Source organism: Portunus trituberculatus, chromosome 44 (assembly GCF_017591435.1).
Source record: "Portunus trituberculatus isolate SZX2019 chromosome 44, ASM1759143v1, whole genome shotgun sequence".
Taxonomy (NCBI): Eukaryota; Metazoa; Arthropoda; class Malacostraca; order Decapoda; family Portunidae; genus Portunus; species Portunus trituberculatus.
This window is the reverse complement of record NC_059298.1, coordinates 1035454-1054930: the sequence shown is the minus strand read 5'-3', so window position 1 is coordinate 1054930 and position 19477 is coordinate 1035454. Positions and strand designations below refer to the sequence as shown.

Sequence of the window (19477 nt, the reverse complement as noted above, 5' to 3'; positions counted from 1 at the left end):
TCTGGTGGGGCTCCTTACAGAAAGGTAGACCTTTCAGCTCTGCCAAGCCTACGTGAACTAGTGAATTACAGTTTCATGTACATAAGTAAGAGGCATATAAAATCCTTTAACAAAAACCCAGTATCACCAAATATTAAAAGAAAATAATTAAAAGAAAAGTTAACATTCCACACTAATGATACTCATATCACAATAACAAATACTGGGAGCCCTGTTGCTGTGAAAACACAATAATCTTTATCAACATTCACTAGTAAGACAAATGGTGTAATAACTGTATGCCAAATACAATACGAAAGAATATCTAAAAAAATTATGTATTTCGTAAACAAGATAAAATATTGTTAACTCCATTCACAAGGCAACACTCGGTGTTTAAAGCTACCTAATTCTATCCATCATCCCCATCCATGAACTTATCTAATCTTCTTTTAAAGCTCCCTATTGACTCAGCTCTCACTACATGACCACTGAGACCATTCCATTCATCAACCACTCTGTTTCAAAACCAGTTTCTTCTCATTTCTTTCCTAAACCTGAATTTTTCAAGTTTAAACCCATTATTTCTGGTTCTGTCCCTGCTACTGATCCTAAGAACTTCGTTTATGTCCCTTTTACATTTTCTCTTCAAAAATTAACAACTACAAAGGTAATTTCTTTTTTTATGCATGAGGGAAACCAGCTAAGGGCAGCAAAATATATAAAAAAGGCCCACTTGAAGTGCTGGTTCCCTTAAAGAATAGAAGAGAATTAGCCAAAATTAAGGAACAAACGTCTTGAAAACTTCCTCTTAAAAGAAGTCAAGTTGTAGGAAGATGGAGATACAGAAGCAGGCAGGGAGTTCCAGAGTTTACCAGAGAAAGGTATGAATGATTATAAATATAATAATTTCTTTGTTATCTCATTTTCTTTTCTTCATTTCATACATACCACATATTTGGAACAGAGTACATATCTAATACAACCAGTCCTTCTATGTATTGTGTGTTGTTTAGCTGCAAACACTTGTTACAGTAATAATATAACTATTTTTATTAATGGTCCCAGCCTCATTCACTAAATGGAGTCATAAGTTTGTTGTAAATACCCATCTTAATTCTTCTTACTACCTAACAGAAGATGCACCTTTTTCCAGATTAATTTCTTCAGCTTCTGTATCTGGATGACGGTTCTCCAAAGTACAGAAAATTCAGTAAAATTCTCAACAAACAGAATAATCTATTAGTACAACAATAATTCAAAAGAGTGTTCTTAAATATGTATTGTTATTGCACTTGAATATACAACAATGTGACACTAATATATTGGGATGGATGTCGAGCTTATTGCAACTTTACACCTCAACTACCTCGATACGTGGAATAGCCATAAGGACTAATGAGCAGTGGAACATGATAATGTTCTCCAGGGTTTTCAATGACAAACACGATCTGGAAAAAACAAATACATGTATGATTACGACAATAATGGCACTTGCGATGATGATGATGATGATGAAGATTCCTATCTACTCCTAATTGTCATACTACATACAACTATTCTTCCTTACAGACATGCAATTTGTATCCACTTCTTACATCACACAACCTATCCATCCAATTCGTGATCTTCCCTTAAACTTATGCCACTCACAGCCATCCTCCTCCATTGCCAAGGAAGCACTGAGGGCATGGACTGTAGACATTACACGGACCACCACAACACAAATCACCCAACTTGAGCAAGACTTCCACAGTACTGTAAGACTACTATTTTACACACATTGTGGCTCCAAGGGGTCCGACTTCATTTGGAGTAACTGTACATACATACGTATATATGAGGAAAACAACCGTCCACATTAACTGTTGCTGGGAGACTTGAGGCAGAGACAAACTAAGTCCATCATATATCTGTCCAAATTGGCCGTTTCTCATCAGAGTTGGAAGAGAAAAATCGACAATTGCAGGCTGGCAATTTTTGGGCTATTTTTGCTAACAAAGTCACAGCATAGAGGATAATTAGCCTCAAATCTTGAAAACATTTGGTATGTGATAATACTCAAGAAGGATTATCACATCAGGACTGAGACCCCATTAGGGCCTTGGACTGACCTTCAACTAAGGTCAAACCCTACTAGTATCCCTGTGGGTCATACCATGACTTCCACACTCCACCCTTCATTCAGGCTTTTCAGAGCTGACATTCTCTCTAAAAATATTCATTGGAAACTGGACAGCTGAGTGAGCAGCATTGAAGACTTGTGACTGATGGCTGGCCCAGGGGTGTTAAATGACTGAAAAATCTTGATGACAGTTCACAGCCACCAGGATGCCTCATGGACAAAGGATTTTAAGGAGGTATGATAGTTTAGTTTATTTTTATCTTTTAGAACTGCCACAGAGGAAATGTGTGTGTGTGTGTGTGTGTGTGTGTGTGTGTGTGTGTGTGTGTGTGTAATTCACTGTTTGATCTGCTGTTTGATCTGCTGCAGTCTCTGACGAGACAGCCAGACGTTACCCTACGGAACGAGCTCAGAGCTCATTATTTCCGATCTTGGGATAGGTCTGAGACCAGGCACACACCACACACCGGGACAACAAGGTCACAACTCCTCGATTTACATCCTGTACCTACTCACTGCTAGGTGAACAGGGGCTACACGTGAAAGGAGACACACCCAAATATCTCCACCCGGCCGGGGAATCGAACCCCGGTCATCTGGCTTGTGAAGCCAGCGCTCTAACCACTGAGCTACCAGGCCGTGTGTGTGTGTGTGTGTGTGTGTGTGTGTGTGTGTGTGTGTGTGTGTGTGTGTGTGTGTGTGTGTGTGTGTGTGTGTGTGTGTGTGTGTTGAGTGCATTCTACCTACATTCACTCCCTCCCACTTTGCCACCACCACAGACTGAACATTCAACCTCATCTACTGCCCTTTATGATTCAAATGCCTTATATTACTACTATTCCATATCCATTTAGTTGCAAGGTAAATGATATCAGTTTCTTTTTCTCTCCTTGAAACAGATCAATAATTTCTCACTGATTTCAATGGGAAACAGAGATCCAACTCCTGTCTATATCATGCTATGGCCTGGGTCATAGAACAGATTAAGGACACATCCCAGGGTACTACTGCATCAACAATTAATTACCTTACAAAGACAGGAATGAATACAGTACTGTACTTTTGATCAAGTACATTATCCAATCTGACAATATAAAATTCTTACACAAAGCATATATGGAAAATTCAGATTTTGCCTGATGAATATCCAAACTGTTTGCTTTTTACACCATGTTCCTCACACACTCGCTTCACAGACACATAACTTTCTAACTTTTTGATCAACTCAATCTTTTGTGCTACCATTAAATCCACTCTACTTCTCTTTATATTTTTCGTGCAGACAGCATGGTTATATAAAATTACAATCATTCAAACACAACACATAAAAAGGGCAAAAACTGACACTGACACTGACATAAACAAAGTCACTGCTTGCCAACTAACTAGCAGTCAGTTCTTGAAGCACCGGCTCAGATCCAGTGATTTTGGTGCTACAGGTGGCTCGGAATCATTTCTGAGCCTGAGACTTTCAAATCCATTAAAGGGAGGTCTGTAGTACTAAGGTAAAGTTAAAGTTGAAATTCATTGGTTTTAGTTCCAATATCCATCACATCTGATCCTCCAGAATGTCAGCCAGGTGAACCCAATTCCCCACTGTGGCACTCTAACAACAGCAGTAACTTCCTAATAAACTACTAAACTCATGAGCCCTAGCAAGACTTGATCTGCCGACTTTAGCAATACCACAGCAGCACGTCACCACTGTACCAGCCAGAGGTATACGAGTGTATTAACATGTTATTTCATACCACATGGGTCATAACACACATCTAGTTAAAATATTTCTTGAAGTTTGAATTGAGATGTAGGATTATATAAACCAGTGAATCAAATAGGGCATATTAACCTGAATATGAGGCATGAATGTGAATGTTATTAAATGTCAAATTGTGGGTAAATTGTTTGCTTAAAAGTTACAGTTGGACCATTTTCTATATGTCAAGTAAATCATCTGTACCAACAACAAGACTGCATCTCAGTGACCTGGCTTATACCTAGAGGATATGGTCCTTTATCTAACAACTCTGAGACAGTATTATAATCACATTCATCATTTCAAATAATGAAGAATTTGAGATAACAAGACTAGATTGAAAGCTCTACCAGCACTGTAGTAGCAATAATGCTCCACTTACCTCTACATAAGGATAGAAGCCTTTCACTGCAAGCTTCTTGAAATATGCTCCTGTATCAAATAACATCTTATATGTTCCTTGGGTAAATGCTTCTTTAGGAATAAAATATCCAGCCCTTCCATCACAATTAGTATTTCTGAAATCAGGAAAACAATGAAAAAGTTAAAAATAGATAAAAAAAATCTTTGATCTTATGTTACATTTCTATATGGGAGGGGCACTGGCCAAGAGCAACAAAACTTAAATTCTTCCAACTAACAAGGAGCAGTGGGTTGATGAGCCACTAGTTGCCGGGCACAAACTTGATTGAGGCAACCAGTGGCAGACACCAGTGTCCTAGTATGAAATAGGGCAGAGAAAGAAGAATGTCTTGTGCAGTGAGGCTACACGAGGAGGGAGGCATGCAGTTAACAAAATCACAATAGCAGTTGGCATAATACTAGCAGAACATAACAAGAAATGCAACTTTGCAATGATGAGAAAAAGCTCAAGACAGTCAGTTAGAGGAGAAAAATTGATAAGAACAGCTTTTGTTTCAACCAAGTCTAAAAAAATGTGAGTGGAATTCCCTCATACATGTGAAGCATATTCCATACAAGAATGGATAAGACCCCTGTACAGAGTTAGCAGTTAAAAGGGTTGAGAAAAACTGTTGATCACTCACAATGCTCAACTTCATAGAAGATTTTGCAAAGTTGATAGATGGATAAATTCATTCTTGAGATATTGAATAATACTAAGTTCACTCTGCCCCAATAACATTTTTTAGATAAATCAGAAGTCAAGTGTTATCTGGCTTTCCTGCATGATCTGTTTGCTTCCTAAAGGATTGGTAATTTCTGAAAAGACATGAAAAAGTGCAGGGTGGTATCATCAGCATAGGAATGAACAAGACATGAAGTTTGATTCAGAAGATCATTGATGAATCAAGAGAGTGGATGATGGAGTAGAAACGTAAGGAACACCATTATTGATAGAATTAGGAGAACAGTGACCAACAACCACAGCAGCAATAGAACAATCAGATGAAGTTATAGAAAGATAAAAGCAATAGGAGGGTAGTTTGAAAATCAAAGCATTGTGCCAGACTCTATCAAAAGCTTTTGATATGTTTAATACAAAAACAAAAGTTTCACCAAAATGTCTAAAAGATGATGACCAAGAGTCAGAAAGGAAATCTTGAAAATTACCAGTAAAGCAGCCTTGACAGAAACATTACTGACAATCATACAGAATACTACTACTCTTAGATATTTTACTTTGTAGTAATCTCTTGCCAGGTGTCTCCTTGAAGTTTGTGAAGAACTATCCTCATGTTGGCAGCAGGCTGCCCTGTGGCAGTGTCAAGTACATGACTGGTAAGTGGATTGTCTGACATTGTTGACTTAGATGCAGCTTTTGTTGTAACCTGAAAGTATCAACAAGTATGGTGAAAAATGGTAGTATTACATGGAATCTGCTTCTCTATCTAGATCAGTGATTCCCAAAAATAGGGTCATGCCTCCACCTCCTGGGGGCCAAGAGGAGGATACAAGAGTGGCATGATGCCATATGCTAAAAAATAATTGTTTAATAAGAATAATGAAATCAACCCAAGAACAAGTATAATGATATTGGTCACCCCAGCCTGTTTAGTTCTTCGAACTGCAAGTAATTTTTTTTGTTCCCCTAAATCAAATGTTTAGTTACTTAGTAAAATGCCTTGTGCCTGTATTATTTGTTTCATTCATTGTAATACAAACGGAATTCTGTTTTCCTAAACAGTGATAAAATATAAATACAAGGAAAATATATAATTTCACATAAATACAAAAAAAAAGAGGAAGTGGGAGCATACAGGTCCACTAGAAGCAAAAAAACGTGTCAAAAGAGATAGTTTGGGAACTACTGATCCAGATGATACTGCCCTTTTAAAAATTAAATGGTCAATTAACAAATCAATAAATAAAATTTTGTCCATCAAATTCGCATTCCCTAATAAAGGAAAAAAAAAAAAAAGAGAGAGAGAAAGAGACAGAAAGGTATTCTAGAAAGGTGACAAGAGCTTTGGAATGTAAACGGAGACACTGAGAGCAAATGACTGAGTGAAGTGTGTAAAGGATAGTAGATCATAGAATTAATGCAGTACTGAATTATTGTAAATTGCTTGGAAAGGTAGACAGTTTTAAACATTTAATATTTCTGTTGATGGTAGAATGAATGTAGAGATGAAGTTCAAAATGAGGGCATTTGAAGAAGTATTATTCTGACATTCTAAGAAATTACTTCTTTTGAATTAGGGATGCCTCTGTGAGCTGAGTGCATAGCAAAGATGATAGCATTGACATTGAGGCATATATTCCTCACTCTTTCTCACCATAAATCTTGCAAACCTTGGTTTACACGAGTCTGATCCTGTGCTATACATAATAGAGAGGTTGACTGCAGACATTATATGAGCCATTCATTACCTAAAACTTCTATACTTACATTTCTGCCCACAATCATACCAAAGGAGCCATTCATCATCTAAAACTTATGTACGTACTTTACATTTCTGCCCGCAGTCATACCAAAACCATCCTTCAATTGACCAAAAACTTCTAAATACATTTCTTAATCTAATTTTTTTTTTCACAAAGCCAAAAATATCTCCAATTCAACTTTTTTATATTCTTCTCTTTTACTTCAACCTCAACAGCATCACTACCATGTCATCTATCAATTAAGCCAAACTCTTCACTCAGACCTTTGTTAAAAACTCAAACTCAACTCTGGAGGAATCAGGGATTATTTCTCTGAGTCCTTGTATCATTAATTTTCCTTATGAAGTTTTCCATGTCCTTGCTGGCATTAACCCTTAGAAAGCTTATGGACCAAATAGTGTCCCTTTTATTGTTCTCTGTTACTACACTTCTAGGCTCACAACTCTCCTATTTAAACTTTTCCAACTCTGTCTGTCAACACCTATTTTTGCTTCCTGCTGAACCATTACCTACATTCACTCTGTTACTAAGAAGGATAATCACTCTAACTCCATAAAACTGCCATTTTTATTGTCTTGAATTCCTTTCCTTCATGAGTATTAGAATCTTTCCTTACCAAAATTCTTAAGCATTTATAATTTCATAACCTTATGTCTGACTGCCGGTAAGAGTTCCATTATTTGAGAGACACATCTGATGAGTCTCTAAAACAAATGAAAAGTCTAAATGAGCTCAACATGGCAAGTTACCACTGATAGCTTCACTAATGGCAGCGCGTGATTAAAAGGATCAGTTTTTTAGATACCATAATATCCTAGTACAATAGAAAATTATGAAAGGTTTACTCTAGACTGGAGCAGAGCTTGCTAGACTTAGGGAAAGTCAAATCTAAGTACACTCTCAAGTGCTATTACAATTATATTACACTAATGCCTGTCCAAATTTTTTTTTGTTTCTGGCAAGATTACATTACATGCAAGTTTCATGCTTGTATGTTACATAGACTTCAATTCCAAATTGACCACAATGAGGTCAGGTTGGTTACATTAGTGTCCTTAAGGTGGTCCGGAAGAGGGTAACGCTTTCCTTTCAGATTTAGGTTAGTGTTGTTAAGGGAGGGGGGCGATAAGGAGGGAACAGTTAGGTTTGGTTAGTTAGGCTTGGCTAGTGTGGAGTTCTTAAGGGAATCCAATTTGTTAAAGCAAAATGAATACTTCAATAAAATAAAAGTATAAATATCAAGAAAGTTGTGGAGCCCTGTAGTGATGGCCGTCATGTTCTTCATCTTGATTTTGTCATTGGCATTTCATCAACACGACATTTCCAATTTGGTTAGGTTAGGATGCTAGTGGCAAAATTTGTAAGGGAAAGAATTATATAACACAGAGAAAATTACTTCCTGCTAAAAAAAAAAAAAAAAGTCAGTTTGGATTTTTGCCTGAAAGATCAAGTTTTACAATCAAAGTGATAGATGACTGACTGAAGCACTGGAAGGCGGTGATACAGTAGATGCAACCTATTGTCACTTCATCAACTTTTTTTTTATATCAAAAGTTACACACAAGAGCTTAACAAAAAAAAAAAAAAAAAAACTAAGGGTTACAGAAAAGTACTGGAAGTGGATGGAAGCATTTCTGCTCTGTGCACCTGTCTGCTCAGCTGTGCCCCACCTACGAATACATATAGCAAATTCCCATTGGCGCAGCTTGTGGTGTTAAGAGGTGGTGGCACGTCATTGGACAAAAGAACTATAGACACAATAAGAATCCTATTCAGCAGTTACCCACAAACCCAGGGTGTGAACAACAGAGTCACTTCCTGTTACCCACAAACCCCAGATATATACAAAAGACAATAGCAATGTTTACTATTTGGACTTAGACTCCGAGTGACGTCTCTAATTTCAGTGAGGTAATGTGACATAACCGTGTGTGACCCCCAAACAAGACCACAAGGTTCGTGTTCTCCATTAACTACTCATTATTTTGTGTTATTATTGCACGGATTAGAGAGGAAGTTCTATTTTAAAGATTTACGGTTTTCTTACTATTAATAATGACTACACTTACCTAACCTAATCAAATCTCCAAAATTTCAACAACCTATTTTGAGAGAAGCCGTTGAAGTCTCTAAGAACACAGTTGTGATGCTACAGGTGGTTACGGTGAGAAAATACACTTACAGAAACACATTCTAGCCCAGGTCCTAATATATATCGGTAATCAACACAAAAGTAATGCATGGACAAATAGATAGTACCTCTAAAGGATCACCCAGGTGGTTAGCGATTACTTGTAGACGTAAAGAAGCAAATGACATCCTTCACCACAACACAACTAATATACCCTCGCTGTACAAGGGACACTAGGCACCAGCAACGCTACAGTGACGCTACAGTTGCACCACTGCTCTGACCCAAGGACACCGTCAGGAATTCAGCCAAGGGATCGCCTTGACAACAACGCGGGATTAACATTCCTTATCATGGTTTCATTATACTGTCTTGTAGGTGAATGAATATACGTATCTGCAATATATATATATATATATATATATATATATATATATATATATATATATATATATATATATATATATATATATATATGTGTGTGTGTGTATATATATATATATATATATATATATATATATATATATATATATATATATATATATATATATATATATATATATATATATATATATATATATATATATAACTTTCGCCGTCTAGACTTTTAACTTTCATCATGTAGACAAGAATAACAATTGTGTCTGACTGTATCTTTCCTTCGATCTAAAAAAAAAGAATCAGCCCTATATATTTATTTTTATTCAGCTGACATATAGAAGGCCTGGAAGAACAGCTATTAACTTCTAAATATCAAGAACTTCAAGGCACGAGTGGTAAGACTGCTGCAGTCTCCGTGAGGGACACTTATCTTGGGCACCTCGCCAGATAAAACCGTTGATCTGTTTTCATGCTGCCAGAAAAGGAAATGTCTGTTTATATTGATAACTAAAGAAAAATAGATTTGTTTTTATGTATTTGTCCATATTATTACTATACTCCCTTGAGTACGTGGGACAACCAGCCACTATTAACGTGTATTTTTGGAGTTACTTATTTTGTATATAGACATATTACATGCATCTTTTGTTAATCATCTCTCTCTCTCTCTCTCTCTCTCTCTCTCTCTCTCTCTCTCTCTCTCTCTCTCTCTCTCTTAAAGGTCGAGTCATCATCATTTAGTCACTGCAAATACTACCAAGAAATTGTGAAGGTTGTTTTCATTTTGGCGGCCTTGTCGTCCATAAGAGATCTTCAGAATGCATTTTTTATTGCTTACACAAGTTTGGTTCGTGAATGTAAAGAACACAATACACTTAGATTTATTTGTATTATGAGTAAGTATTGATGAATAATTACTTGTATTTCCATTTGTAAATCTTATAAAGTATTGAAGAAATTTAATTACAAAATGTAAGAAAACAAGAGAAGCTGCAAGGAAGGGTTAGGCTTCTTGCCGTATGTTTTTTTCACCGTTTTTTTCCCATTCTGACTATTTCACTCCAGAAGACAGCCGTACTACAAGACCATCCAAGAATAAGAAGGAAGAACACACCCTGAGTATGGCTTAGAGAAAGCGCGAGAGTGGAGTTCATCCCGCCATCTGAATGCAGCTTGCTCTCAAAATCTACACCTAAGAAGTCTTCAGTCTTAATCTGTAAAAATGATGAGAGAAAAAATATATGAAGATATGAGAGAGAGAGAGAGAGAGAGAGAGAGAGAGAGAGAGAGAGAGAGAGAGAGAGAGAGAGAGAGAGAGAGAGAGAATAATCATATTTTACTTTAAAACGCCAAATATTTGGGGAAAAAAAGATAAGGTCCAACGATCAAAAGAAGAACCAAGAAAAGAAATTAAATGTTGCTAACTAATATTTCATTTAGCATTACCTTCAGCCAGCGGACGATGAGGCCTGCTTCCACAATACTCTGCAGACCCACGTCAAATTTATATTTCCACGGAGTATTTTTACGAAAATACCAGCAAAGATGTCCAGGATAGAGCTGGTCTCGCAACATATAGATATTGCGCGCCTGAATTAACAAAAATGAATAGATAAGTAGATAGATAAATTAATAGATTATATATATATATATATATATATATATATATATATATATATATATATATATATATATATATATATATATACATAATTTATTTATTGATATACTTATTGCTTGATTGATTGATTATAGCGGAATAACTCGCACGGCACCAATTGAATGGTAAAATGTTCAGCCCGACTTGCATTGAAGTTTGTTTTCGCGTGGGCATCTTTGGCAATACTAATCATAGTCTGCATCATGCACATGTGTTGAAAATGTCTGTTCTGTGAGAGCTTAAAAGTGCGTTGTACTGTTTCAGATGTAGATGTATGGTCTTGCAAAAAGAGCTCATAAACTGTGTTGCTGTTCTCTTCGTTTATTCACACAAGGTATACCCCACCACGATACTTCTTTTGTTGTACGTAGTACACATGTTTGTTTACAATGGGTTGCTATTTGTTCGTGGGCGTAGTTTTATATTGAGGAAAAACGGCAGTGTGTACATTATCTCATAATTGTTTTGTGAAAAAGAAAAACACAACTTTGTTTTAGGTAACAATTATAATAATGAACATTATGTACTGTACCTTATCTCATTTTTGTTTTGTAGAAAGAATAAAAGTTTTGTTTTCGGTAAAAATGTAATAATGAGATTGTGAAATTCATATAAAATTGCCCTTTCATAGATGAAAAAAAAAAACTTATTTGAAGCCTTTACTTCTAAATGGCTATGGCTGCACAATACCAAAACTTTCGTTGATTATGTCATTTGAACACTCGTGAATAACTGTGTTGTACAATGTCAGCACCGCCAATGCTGATGTTTTAGTTAATTGAATACATATCTTACTTCTGAAGAGCTAAGCTTTAACAATATAACCTATATCGTAAGAACATAGTTTCTTGACGTAGTTGTACAGTGTTGCATAAACATTAAGTGAATAATAAGTACTTCTTCTTTCTAAGGAGAATATCAACTGCACGCTGCAGGAATACGTATTTCCCAGCAATTAAGAGAACGGACACAATATGAAATACTTACATTCCTCATATAGTGAAAGGCGGTGGACAATATTAGGTTACATAGTTTTATTTATTCATTCATTTTATTTATCTATTTATTTGTTCTATTTCTATTTATTTAAATTTACTTATTTATTTATTCTATCTATTTATTTATTCATTTATTATTATAACTTTGTGTGTGTGTGTGTGTGTGTGTGTACGTGTGCTACGCATCGTCTGTAAGCGTCTCTGGCAACAAACACAGTGGTGTGGTGGAGTGTTTAATATACAGCCACGACTCTCTTGGAAATGTCGCTTGAGAGCTCATATAACTCAGTTATTTCATGTAGAGTCAACTATCACATGATATAAAATGTAATGACCTTGGGAATTGTTTTTATCTTGCTACACAGGGATTTTGTGATTGCAGGTCTACCTCGTTGTTTTATCTCGTGGTTTTGCAATCCAACAAAAACGAGTATAGCTTGCCTGGTAAGTATCCCAGAAGAGGATAAGATTGTAGGAGTAGCTTTCTATGTAGGCGTGAGTCCCGTTCAAGGTTGGATATACGGATTCATCGTCGTCAGCATACATATCCATCTTTTCCCCCAGCATACGATAGTACTTGTCTTGCGATGACTTCAGTGCTTGTGGCACAAACTCGCCGTAATCCAGCATTGCAATCCTAGACAGGAGCGAAAATTATTGAATAGTTTTAGATATATTTAGTTTGCAAATTAAATGTATTACATTTTCCTTGTTTGAATTAAAAGATTATATTCACGAATTATTAAGACACTAAACTATAATTTCATATATATATATATATATATATATATATATATATATATATATATATATATATATATATATATATATATATATATATATATATATATATATATATATATATATATATATATATATATATATATATATATATATATATATATATATATATATACAGACATAAACACACACACACACACACACACACACACACACACACACACACACACACACACACACACACACACATATATATATATATATAAAGTTTAAATCGTAGAAAAGAAATATGCACTGCATTCTATTAGGATGAGAAATATCATCGGCACAAGTGTCGGGCACCGCGTCTGACGTTGTGGTGTGTTTGGTATGTGAAGACAAATTGAAAAACTATGGAGGTACAGTACTTCAGATAGGACGGAACACCGCGCTGGACATCCAGTGGAATATGCGAATTAAAGGAGGATGCTGATGGTACAGACACTGCAGCATCTGCCAAAGTCCCCAGATCATCTACCTCTGCACAACACACAGCTAGTGATCGAGGCCATCACGAACGCTCAGCGCTATAAGAATTATTAGAATAGGAAGAAAGAAGTAGACAATCTGGTCTTCAGGGTGATAGTGGAAGACTTACAACCACTATATCTGTTGTGGAGGACAAAGGATTCGAGAGAGGTAAATATTTTGAACCATAGATATGCCTTGCTAAGCCGCAGGAAAATAAACAGAACCCTCTACTTGTAACAGAGAGATAGAGAAAGTTCGTCAAGAGATAGACAAAGCGAAACATATTTCCCTAACAACAGACACGTAGACATCCCTACAGGCAAAAGTGACAGCTCACTACATATAGTATATCCCCAGAGTAGATACTTAAGTCTGTGGTGCTCGATGCTCGTACAACTCGTATGGTTAAATCCTATACAGCAGACAATATTGCCGAGGAATTAAGACTTCTCTGTCAGAAATGGAACCTATTACTTAAAATTTGCACAGTCGTGACTAAGAATACTGCTACATGACAGCAGCAATAAAACAACTAAATGTTCGTTGTATTCTGTGCTTTGCACATAGTTTAAACTTTGTTGTTCAGAGCTTAATTAAGAATACTGAGGATGCTTAAACAATAAAGAACATATAATGATAATTGTAAGTATTTTTCATCACAGGGTGAAGGTATCTAACAGGCTCATGCAGGTACAAGAACAGCACAAGCGGCCTGAAAAAAAAAAAACATAAATGAAAAAAATGAAAAAAAAAACTTCATTCAAGATACCAGGTACCAGGTGGTACCATGATGGAAGCTATTCAGAGCAACATGAACATGTGACTACCCTCTGCCATCTGGAAAAAAATAATGTCTCTCAAACGAAGAGGTTGTACTCCTGCAGAACACCAAGAATGTATTTAAAAAAAAGTTTGATGAGGACACTGAAGAACTCTCAGTAAAAAAAGTCCAAGACGGTTTCCAAGATAATTTCCATGGTAGAAGGAATTCATGAGTGCATGAATTCCATCCAGCCACGGACCACCAACTGATAAACAACCACAGCACTCTCTTGGCAGAGAACTTAAGAGCCAAATGGAGCGAAGTTTTTTTCTTTTTTTCTCGGAACGGAGACGGAGTGGAACTGACATGGAGAGTCAAAACACGGAAATATGGGTGAATAAGTCACTATTTCTAAAAATAAATATGAATCCTAGAACCGTTACATACTGGTAACGTCAAGCACCCAGCTGATGGTTTCCAGACTCGTCGGTAATCACCACAGCCACGCTGTATTTACCGACGCCCCATTGAATCAGTTCCTAGACTGGTAGGTATTCAAGACTTGAATACTTACCAGTTACCAGTCTCGGAACCGCCAGCGCGCCTGATAGCCGCCAAGCAGCTCGCTGACGGTTCCGTAAGGTGATCAACCTGATGGTACTATTTAACAGCTGCTCTCTACCGATTTCTCGCGGAACCGGTTCCGGAACCAGCTCCGACGATTCTGCCAGACAAAGGAACAGGCTCCTTAATACTCGAGTTATTGGTTCCTACACACCACTAGAAGGACCGCGGCATCCACATTGCTTCTGGAGGGTAAAGAGGGTGAGGTTGCAGGCAGCGTGTAGGCGGGAACGGCCCGCCACATAAAGCCCTCACCAGCTAATTTTACAAAAAAGGTAAGATATTATTCATTAGATCATAACGGGAAGATAGAGAGGTCTGAACCGAATCTGACTTAGCAACAATCAAGAACAACCCACGGACTATTTACTATGTGACTATCAAACAAAAGGAGCAAGGGAACGTGGACGAAATTAAATAAGGAAAGATGATGTTTAAGAGCGGCGGATTCTTGCACAGCGGCGTTTAGGCTACTGTGACGCGCCTTGCCTCGCTCATTCTGTTGATATATATATATATATATATATATATATATATATATATATATATATATATATATATATATATATATATATATATATATATATATATATATATATATATATATATATATATATATATATATATATATATATATATATATATATATATATATATATATATATATATATATATATATATATATATATATATATATATATATATATATATATATATATATATATATATATATATATATATATATATATATATATATATATATATATATATATATATATATATATATATATATATATATATATATATATATATATAAAGTTTGCAGTAACGGTCCAGTGGTTCCCATCCCCATGATTACGACCCACATACGAGTGGTGAGGGTTTTTATGAGGATCGGGTCACTGAAGAGTCTTAATGAAAATATACATTGGTAATTCACAGCTGGTTACAAAATTTTGTTTTGGGTAATTTAGCTGATTTACTTCAATAGGAAAGCATAAGTTTCTCCTTGACACTTACTAACAAAAGATGCTCCTGTGATATGAACAGATATAGATAGAATAACGAATCCTCATAAACATTTGCAGGTATAATTGTAACATAAAAATGGTTTGTTTTACTACTACACGTTCAGACGCGCAACCAAAAAGATTGGGATGCAAGTGACTAACCTGTAGTTGCTTTCTGCCAGCTCCTCTACTGTCTGCAGTTTTTTTGGGTAGAGAGGAATGGTAAGGAAGGCAATGAGGTTGGCTGTGTAGGCTGTTGTGAGAATGAGGCTGGTCAACCACCACGCGGCAACGAACACCCGTTGACTGTGTGTCACCGGCAGTCGCGGCAAAGCATGGCTCAGCATGGGACGCAACACATACAGCCATACAAGACCGCCGTTTTTCAGAGTTGGTTCGGTTTGAGCAATGTCCTGGATAGACATATATAATTAAGTCAAACATGTTTGATAATGCAATTGTGTTTTGTTTTGTCGAGGCCTTATAAAAGGTAACTTAGATAGGTATAATGAATATGCACATGTATACATTATATTGTGTGCTCCGCATTTTGTGCATCATTTCTCTAATGCGTAATGATCGATTAAGGAATCTTTAGAATTATTACAAAATCTATACCTGCTTTGCCACTGAGAATGCACACACACACACACACACACACACACACACACACACAGCATAACGATAGATTGAACGGCTGGGCCAGGCTGGTAACTAAGGCGGAGAAGCACTCCACAGTACTTTATGTAATACTATCTGAACATATTCAGTGTCACTGTCTCGGAGGGAAACTGTGATCTGACAAACAATCGTTGATTTGGTGCTAGCTTCATTATTTCCCAGTCTGTCCGCCCCGGGTAGTGCATGGTGCCACGCAACCTATTATTTTATTTGTATTTGTCATTTATTATAACCGCACTTTCATTCTGTAATGTTTATCTGTATTGGTTCATTGTTATCAGAGACACTATGAAGCTCCCAGGCTTGTAGGAATTATGACTGTATTATTCTTAAGTTTAGATCCTCGCCATAGATACCTCTTCGCCCCGGTCGTCTGCTGGTCACCCAGCCAGTCTTCCCCATTACGGAGCGAGCTCAGAGTTCATAGACCGATCTTCATGTAGGACTAAGACCACAACACACTCCACACACCGGGAAAGCGAGGCCACAACCCCTCGAGTTACATCCCGTACCTATTTACTGCTAGGTGAACAGGGGCCACACATTAAGAGGCTTGCCCATTTGCCTCGCCGCTCCCGGGACTCAAACCCAGGCCTCTCGATTGTGAGTCGAGCGTGCTAACCACCACACTAGGCTGTTGTATCTATCGCCAGGCCACACTTGAATTTCGTGGCACGGCTAGATAAGGCCTCAAAATGCATGTGTGCACAGAACGTACAACATTATCCTTATTGGGAACGAGATTATATATATATATATATATATATATATATATATATATATATATATATATATATATATATATATATATATATATATATATATATATATATATATATATATATATATATATATATATATATATATATATATATATATATATATATATATATATATATATATATATATATATATATATATATATATATATATATATATATATATATATATATATATATATATATATATATATATATATATATATATATATATATATATATATATATATATATATATATATATATATATATATATATATATATATATATATATATATATATATATATATATATATATATATATATATATATATATATATATATATATATATATATATATATATATATATATATATATATATATATATATATATATATATATATATATATATATATATATATATATATATATATATATATATATATATATATATAACAGCAGACTTGTTACACAAGTTTCTGCGAAAACTGCTAGGGCGAAAGTGCAAGTTATTTCAAGCAGAAAAAAATCATTTTTCTGTAAACTGTTGTCGTAATTCATACGTTGATGTGAATTTTGTTTTTTGTTCGGCATCTTATAAACACACACACACACACACACACACACACACACACACACACACACACACACACACACACACACACACACACACACACACACACACACACACACACACACACACACACACACACACACACACACACACACACACACTACACACACACACACACACACACACACACAATGAAAATAGGTAATAATAATAATAATAATAATAATAATAATAATAATAATAATAATAATAATAATAATAATGATAATAATGATAATAATAATAATAATAACAATTATAATAATGATGATGATAATATTGGAAGCCTTATAGATGAACTTAAACTGTTGCTGTTTAAGCTGAGATCAGATTCCTTTCAGTTTTAATGTTGAGCGTGCTATAGGAGCCCCAGTAACAGGCTACTGTTGTGATATGTGTGAGCAAGGAACATGAAATTAAAAATTTTTGATTATATTCCGGAATGTATCTTGAATAATGTTATTTGTTGAAAACAAATCTTAAAGCTATTGTCAAACTTAGAATTATTGAAACCAAAGTCTAGGTATCATTACTCGTATTGTAGATTATACTCACTTGTAAATAAAAAGCAATAGTAACGACTGAGAAAGCTAAAGCTGTCGACGCCCATACCAGTGTAGTGAAAGGATAGTACACACTACGCCACTTTGGCAACGGCTGTGGCTCTAAGAGCGCTAACCCAAACCCCTCCATCCAGTAGGAAACAGTGGCATCGAAATCTTCAATCCTTTTGTTTGTGTAGCCGAAATAATTCACAGTAAAATTCTTTTCCTCTCTATGGACCATACCCAGCATTCCATTCCAAGACCCATTTTCAAAACTGCCCCATTTTTCGTCAGGTGGTTCAGTGGTTAGGTCGAACGTATAATTAAGTTTAGTGGCTAAAGCATTTAGTACCTCTACCTGTACTCCATCACCTTCACCTTCTGGTTTATTCTTTGCTTGATGCAAATATGGAAAATCGTAGAACCAAGTCCCTAGCAAGAACCTATACCCTTCAAATGTTGGGAAACGATCAACGAAGATATTGTGTGACTGATGTGCAGCAAGAGACCAAACCCCAAGTGATGCAACCTCATCTCTGACTGAAAAGGGAAAATATGTAAACATTTCCATGGGACCGCTGGATCCACTTTTTCTTTTCTTCTTATGATTGAACATGACAACTTTTTCAGGTCTGCTAAATTCATCGGAAACTAGAATTTCACTTTTTAAATTACTTGAAAGACTGTACATCAAAAAATACTTTGGTTTCCAGCGAGTGTCTATATTGACCGACATGAAGAAAGGACGCGGGTCATTGATGAACACGGCTACATGAATTATATTCTCTCCTCTCAAGACCACCAAAGATTGCTTATGACACCATTCCTCTCCATCAGAACCAAGATCAACCAGAACTAAGGAACAGTCTTGAAGAATGAATAGAGTTGTAATTTGACGCAAAGTCTGAGGTGTTATTGCTCGGTCAAAGTAGAGCACTATAGTCCGTCCCGACAGTATACTAGCCACAACTTCCTGCAGAACCTGAATCTGCAGTGAAAGCTGAGGCTCAGGTGATGATGAACTGCTAGGGTAGAGAGCTGAAGCTAAAGTTGCAGCTGGGTTAACCGCCGACACTGCCACAAGTGCTACCAGAAGATATTTCAATGCCATTATACCTAATCTGTGATCATCATCCTGATGCACAACATTTTATAACTACTGTAAAAAAAAGTTTTGGTTTGTATCACGAAAATATTATAGACACGAGATGTCGTGATACAAAAGGTCAGAAGTAATTATTCAGATTCGTTATATTATAGTCAATAATGTTGTGTATTTTGTAAGTATATTATAACTATTAATGACTCTCTCTCTCTCTCTCTCTCTCTCTCTCTCTCTCTCTCTCTCTCTCTC

The 19477-nt window shown here is 35.9% G+C and overlaps 2 protein-coding genes across 2 annotated transcripts; both read right to left on the bottom strand.

Moving 5' to 3' along the window:
- Nucleotides 1-884: 884 nt before the first annotated feature.
- LOC123518629 (5-hydroxyisourate hydrolase-like) lies at nucleotides 885-9161 on the bottom strand. Its single transcript, XM_045279543.1, has 4 exons — nucleotides 8967-9161; nucleotides 5502-5650; nucleotides 4243-4378; nucleotides 885-1430 (listed from the first exon to the last, which is right to left on the bottom strand). The coding sequence occupies exons 1-4, from the start codon at nucleotides 9024-9026 to the stop codon at nucleotides 1341-1343; spliced, it is 435 nt and encodes a 144-aa protein (XP_045135478.1). The 5' UTR covers nucleotides 9027-9161; the 3' UTR covers nucleotides 885-1340.
- A 785-nt stretch (nucleotides 9162-9946) lies between these two features.
- LOC123519075 (ionotropic receptor 21a-like) lies at nucleotides 9947-19227 on the bottom strand. The gene is made up of 6 exons (XM_045280262.1): nucleotides 18134-19227; nucleotides 15688-15938; nucleotides 12319-12514; nucleotides 10995-11075; nucleotides 10666-10809; nucleotides 9947-10433 (listed from the first exon to the last, which is right to left on the bottom strand). The coding sequence occupies exons 1-6, from the start codon at nucleotides 18857-18859 to the stop codon at nucleotides 10248-10250; spliced, it is 1584 nt and encodes a 527-aa protein (XP_045136197.1). The 5' UTR covers nucleotides 18860-19227; the 3' UTR covers nucleotides 9947-10247.
- Nucleotides 19228-19477: the final 250 nt, after the last annotated feature.

Excerpts from the sequence above, each read along its gene's own strand:
- LOC123518629 (XM_045279543.1), bottom strand. The coding sequence starts at position 9,026 with ATGTCATTTGCTTCTTTACGTCTACAAGTAATCGCTAACCACCTGGGT. Across the intron at positions 5,651-8,966 it reads ACCTGGGTGATCCTTTAGAG|GTTACAACAAAAGCTGCATC; the intron begins GTACTATCTATT and ends TGATACTTTCAG. Across the intron at positions 1,431-4,242 it reads GCTTCTATCCTTATGTAGAG|ATCGTGTTTGTCATTGAAAA; the intron begins GTAAGTGGAGCA and ends TGTTTTTTCCAG.
- LOC123519075 (XM_045280262.1), bottom strand. The coding sequence starts at position 18,859 with ATGTCGGTCAATATAGACACTCGCTGGAAACCAAAGTATTTTTTGATG. Across the intron at positions 15,939-18,133 it reads CTATTGCTTTTTATTTACAA|GACATTGCTCAAACCGAACC; the intron begins GTGAGTATAATC and ends ATGTCTATCCAG. Across the intron at positions 11,076-12,318 it reads TCTTCTGGGATACTTACCAG|ACTATGATTAGTATTGCCAA; the intron begins GCAAGCTATACT and ends TGCATGATGCAG.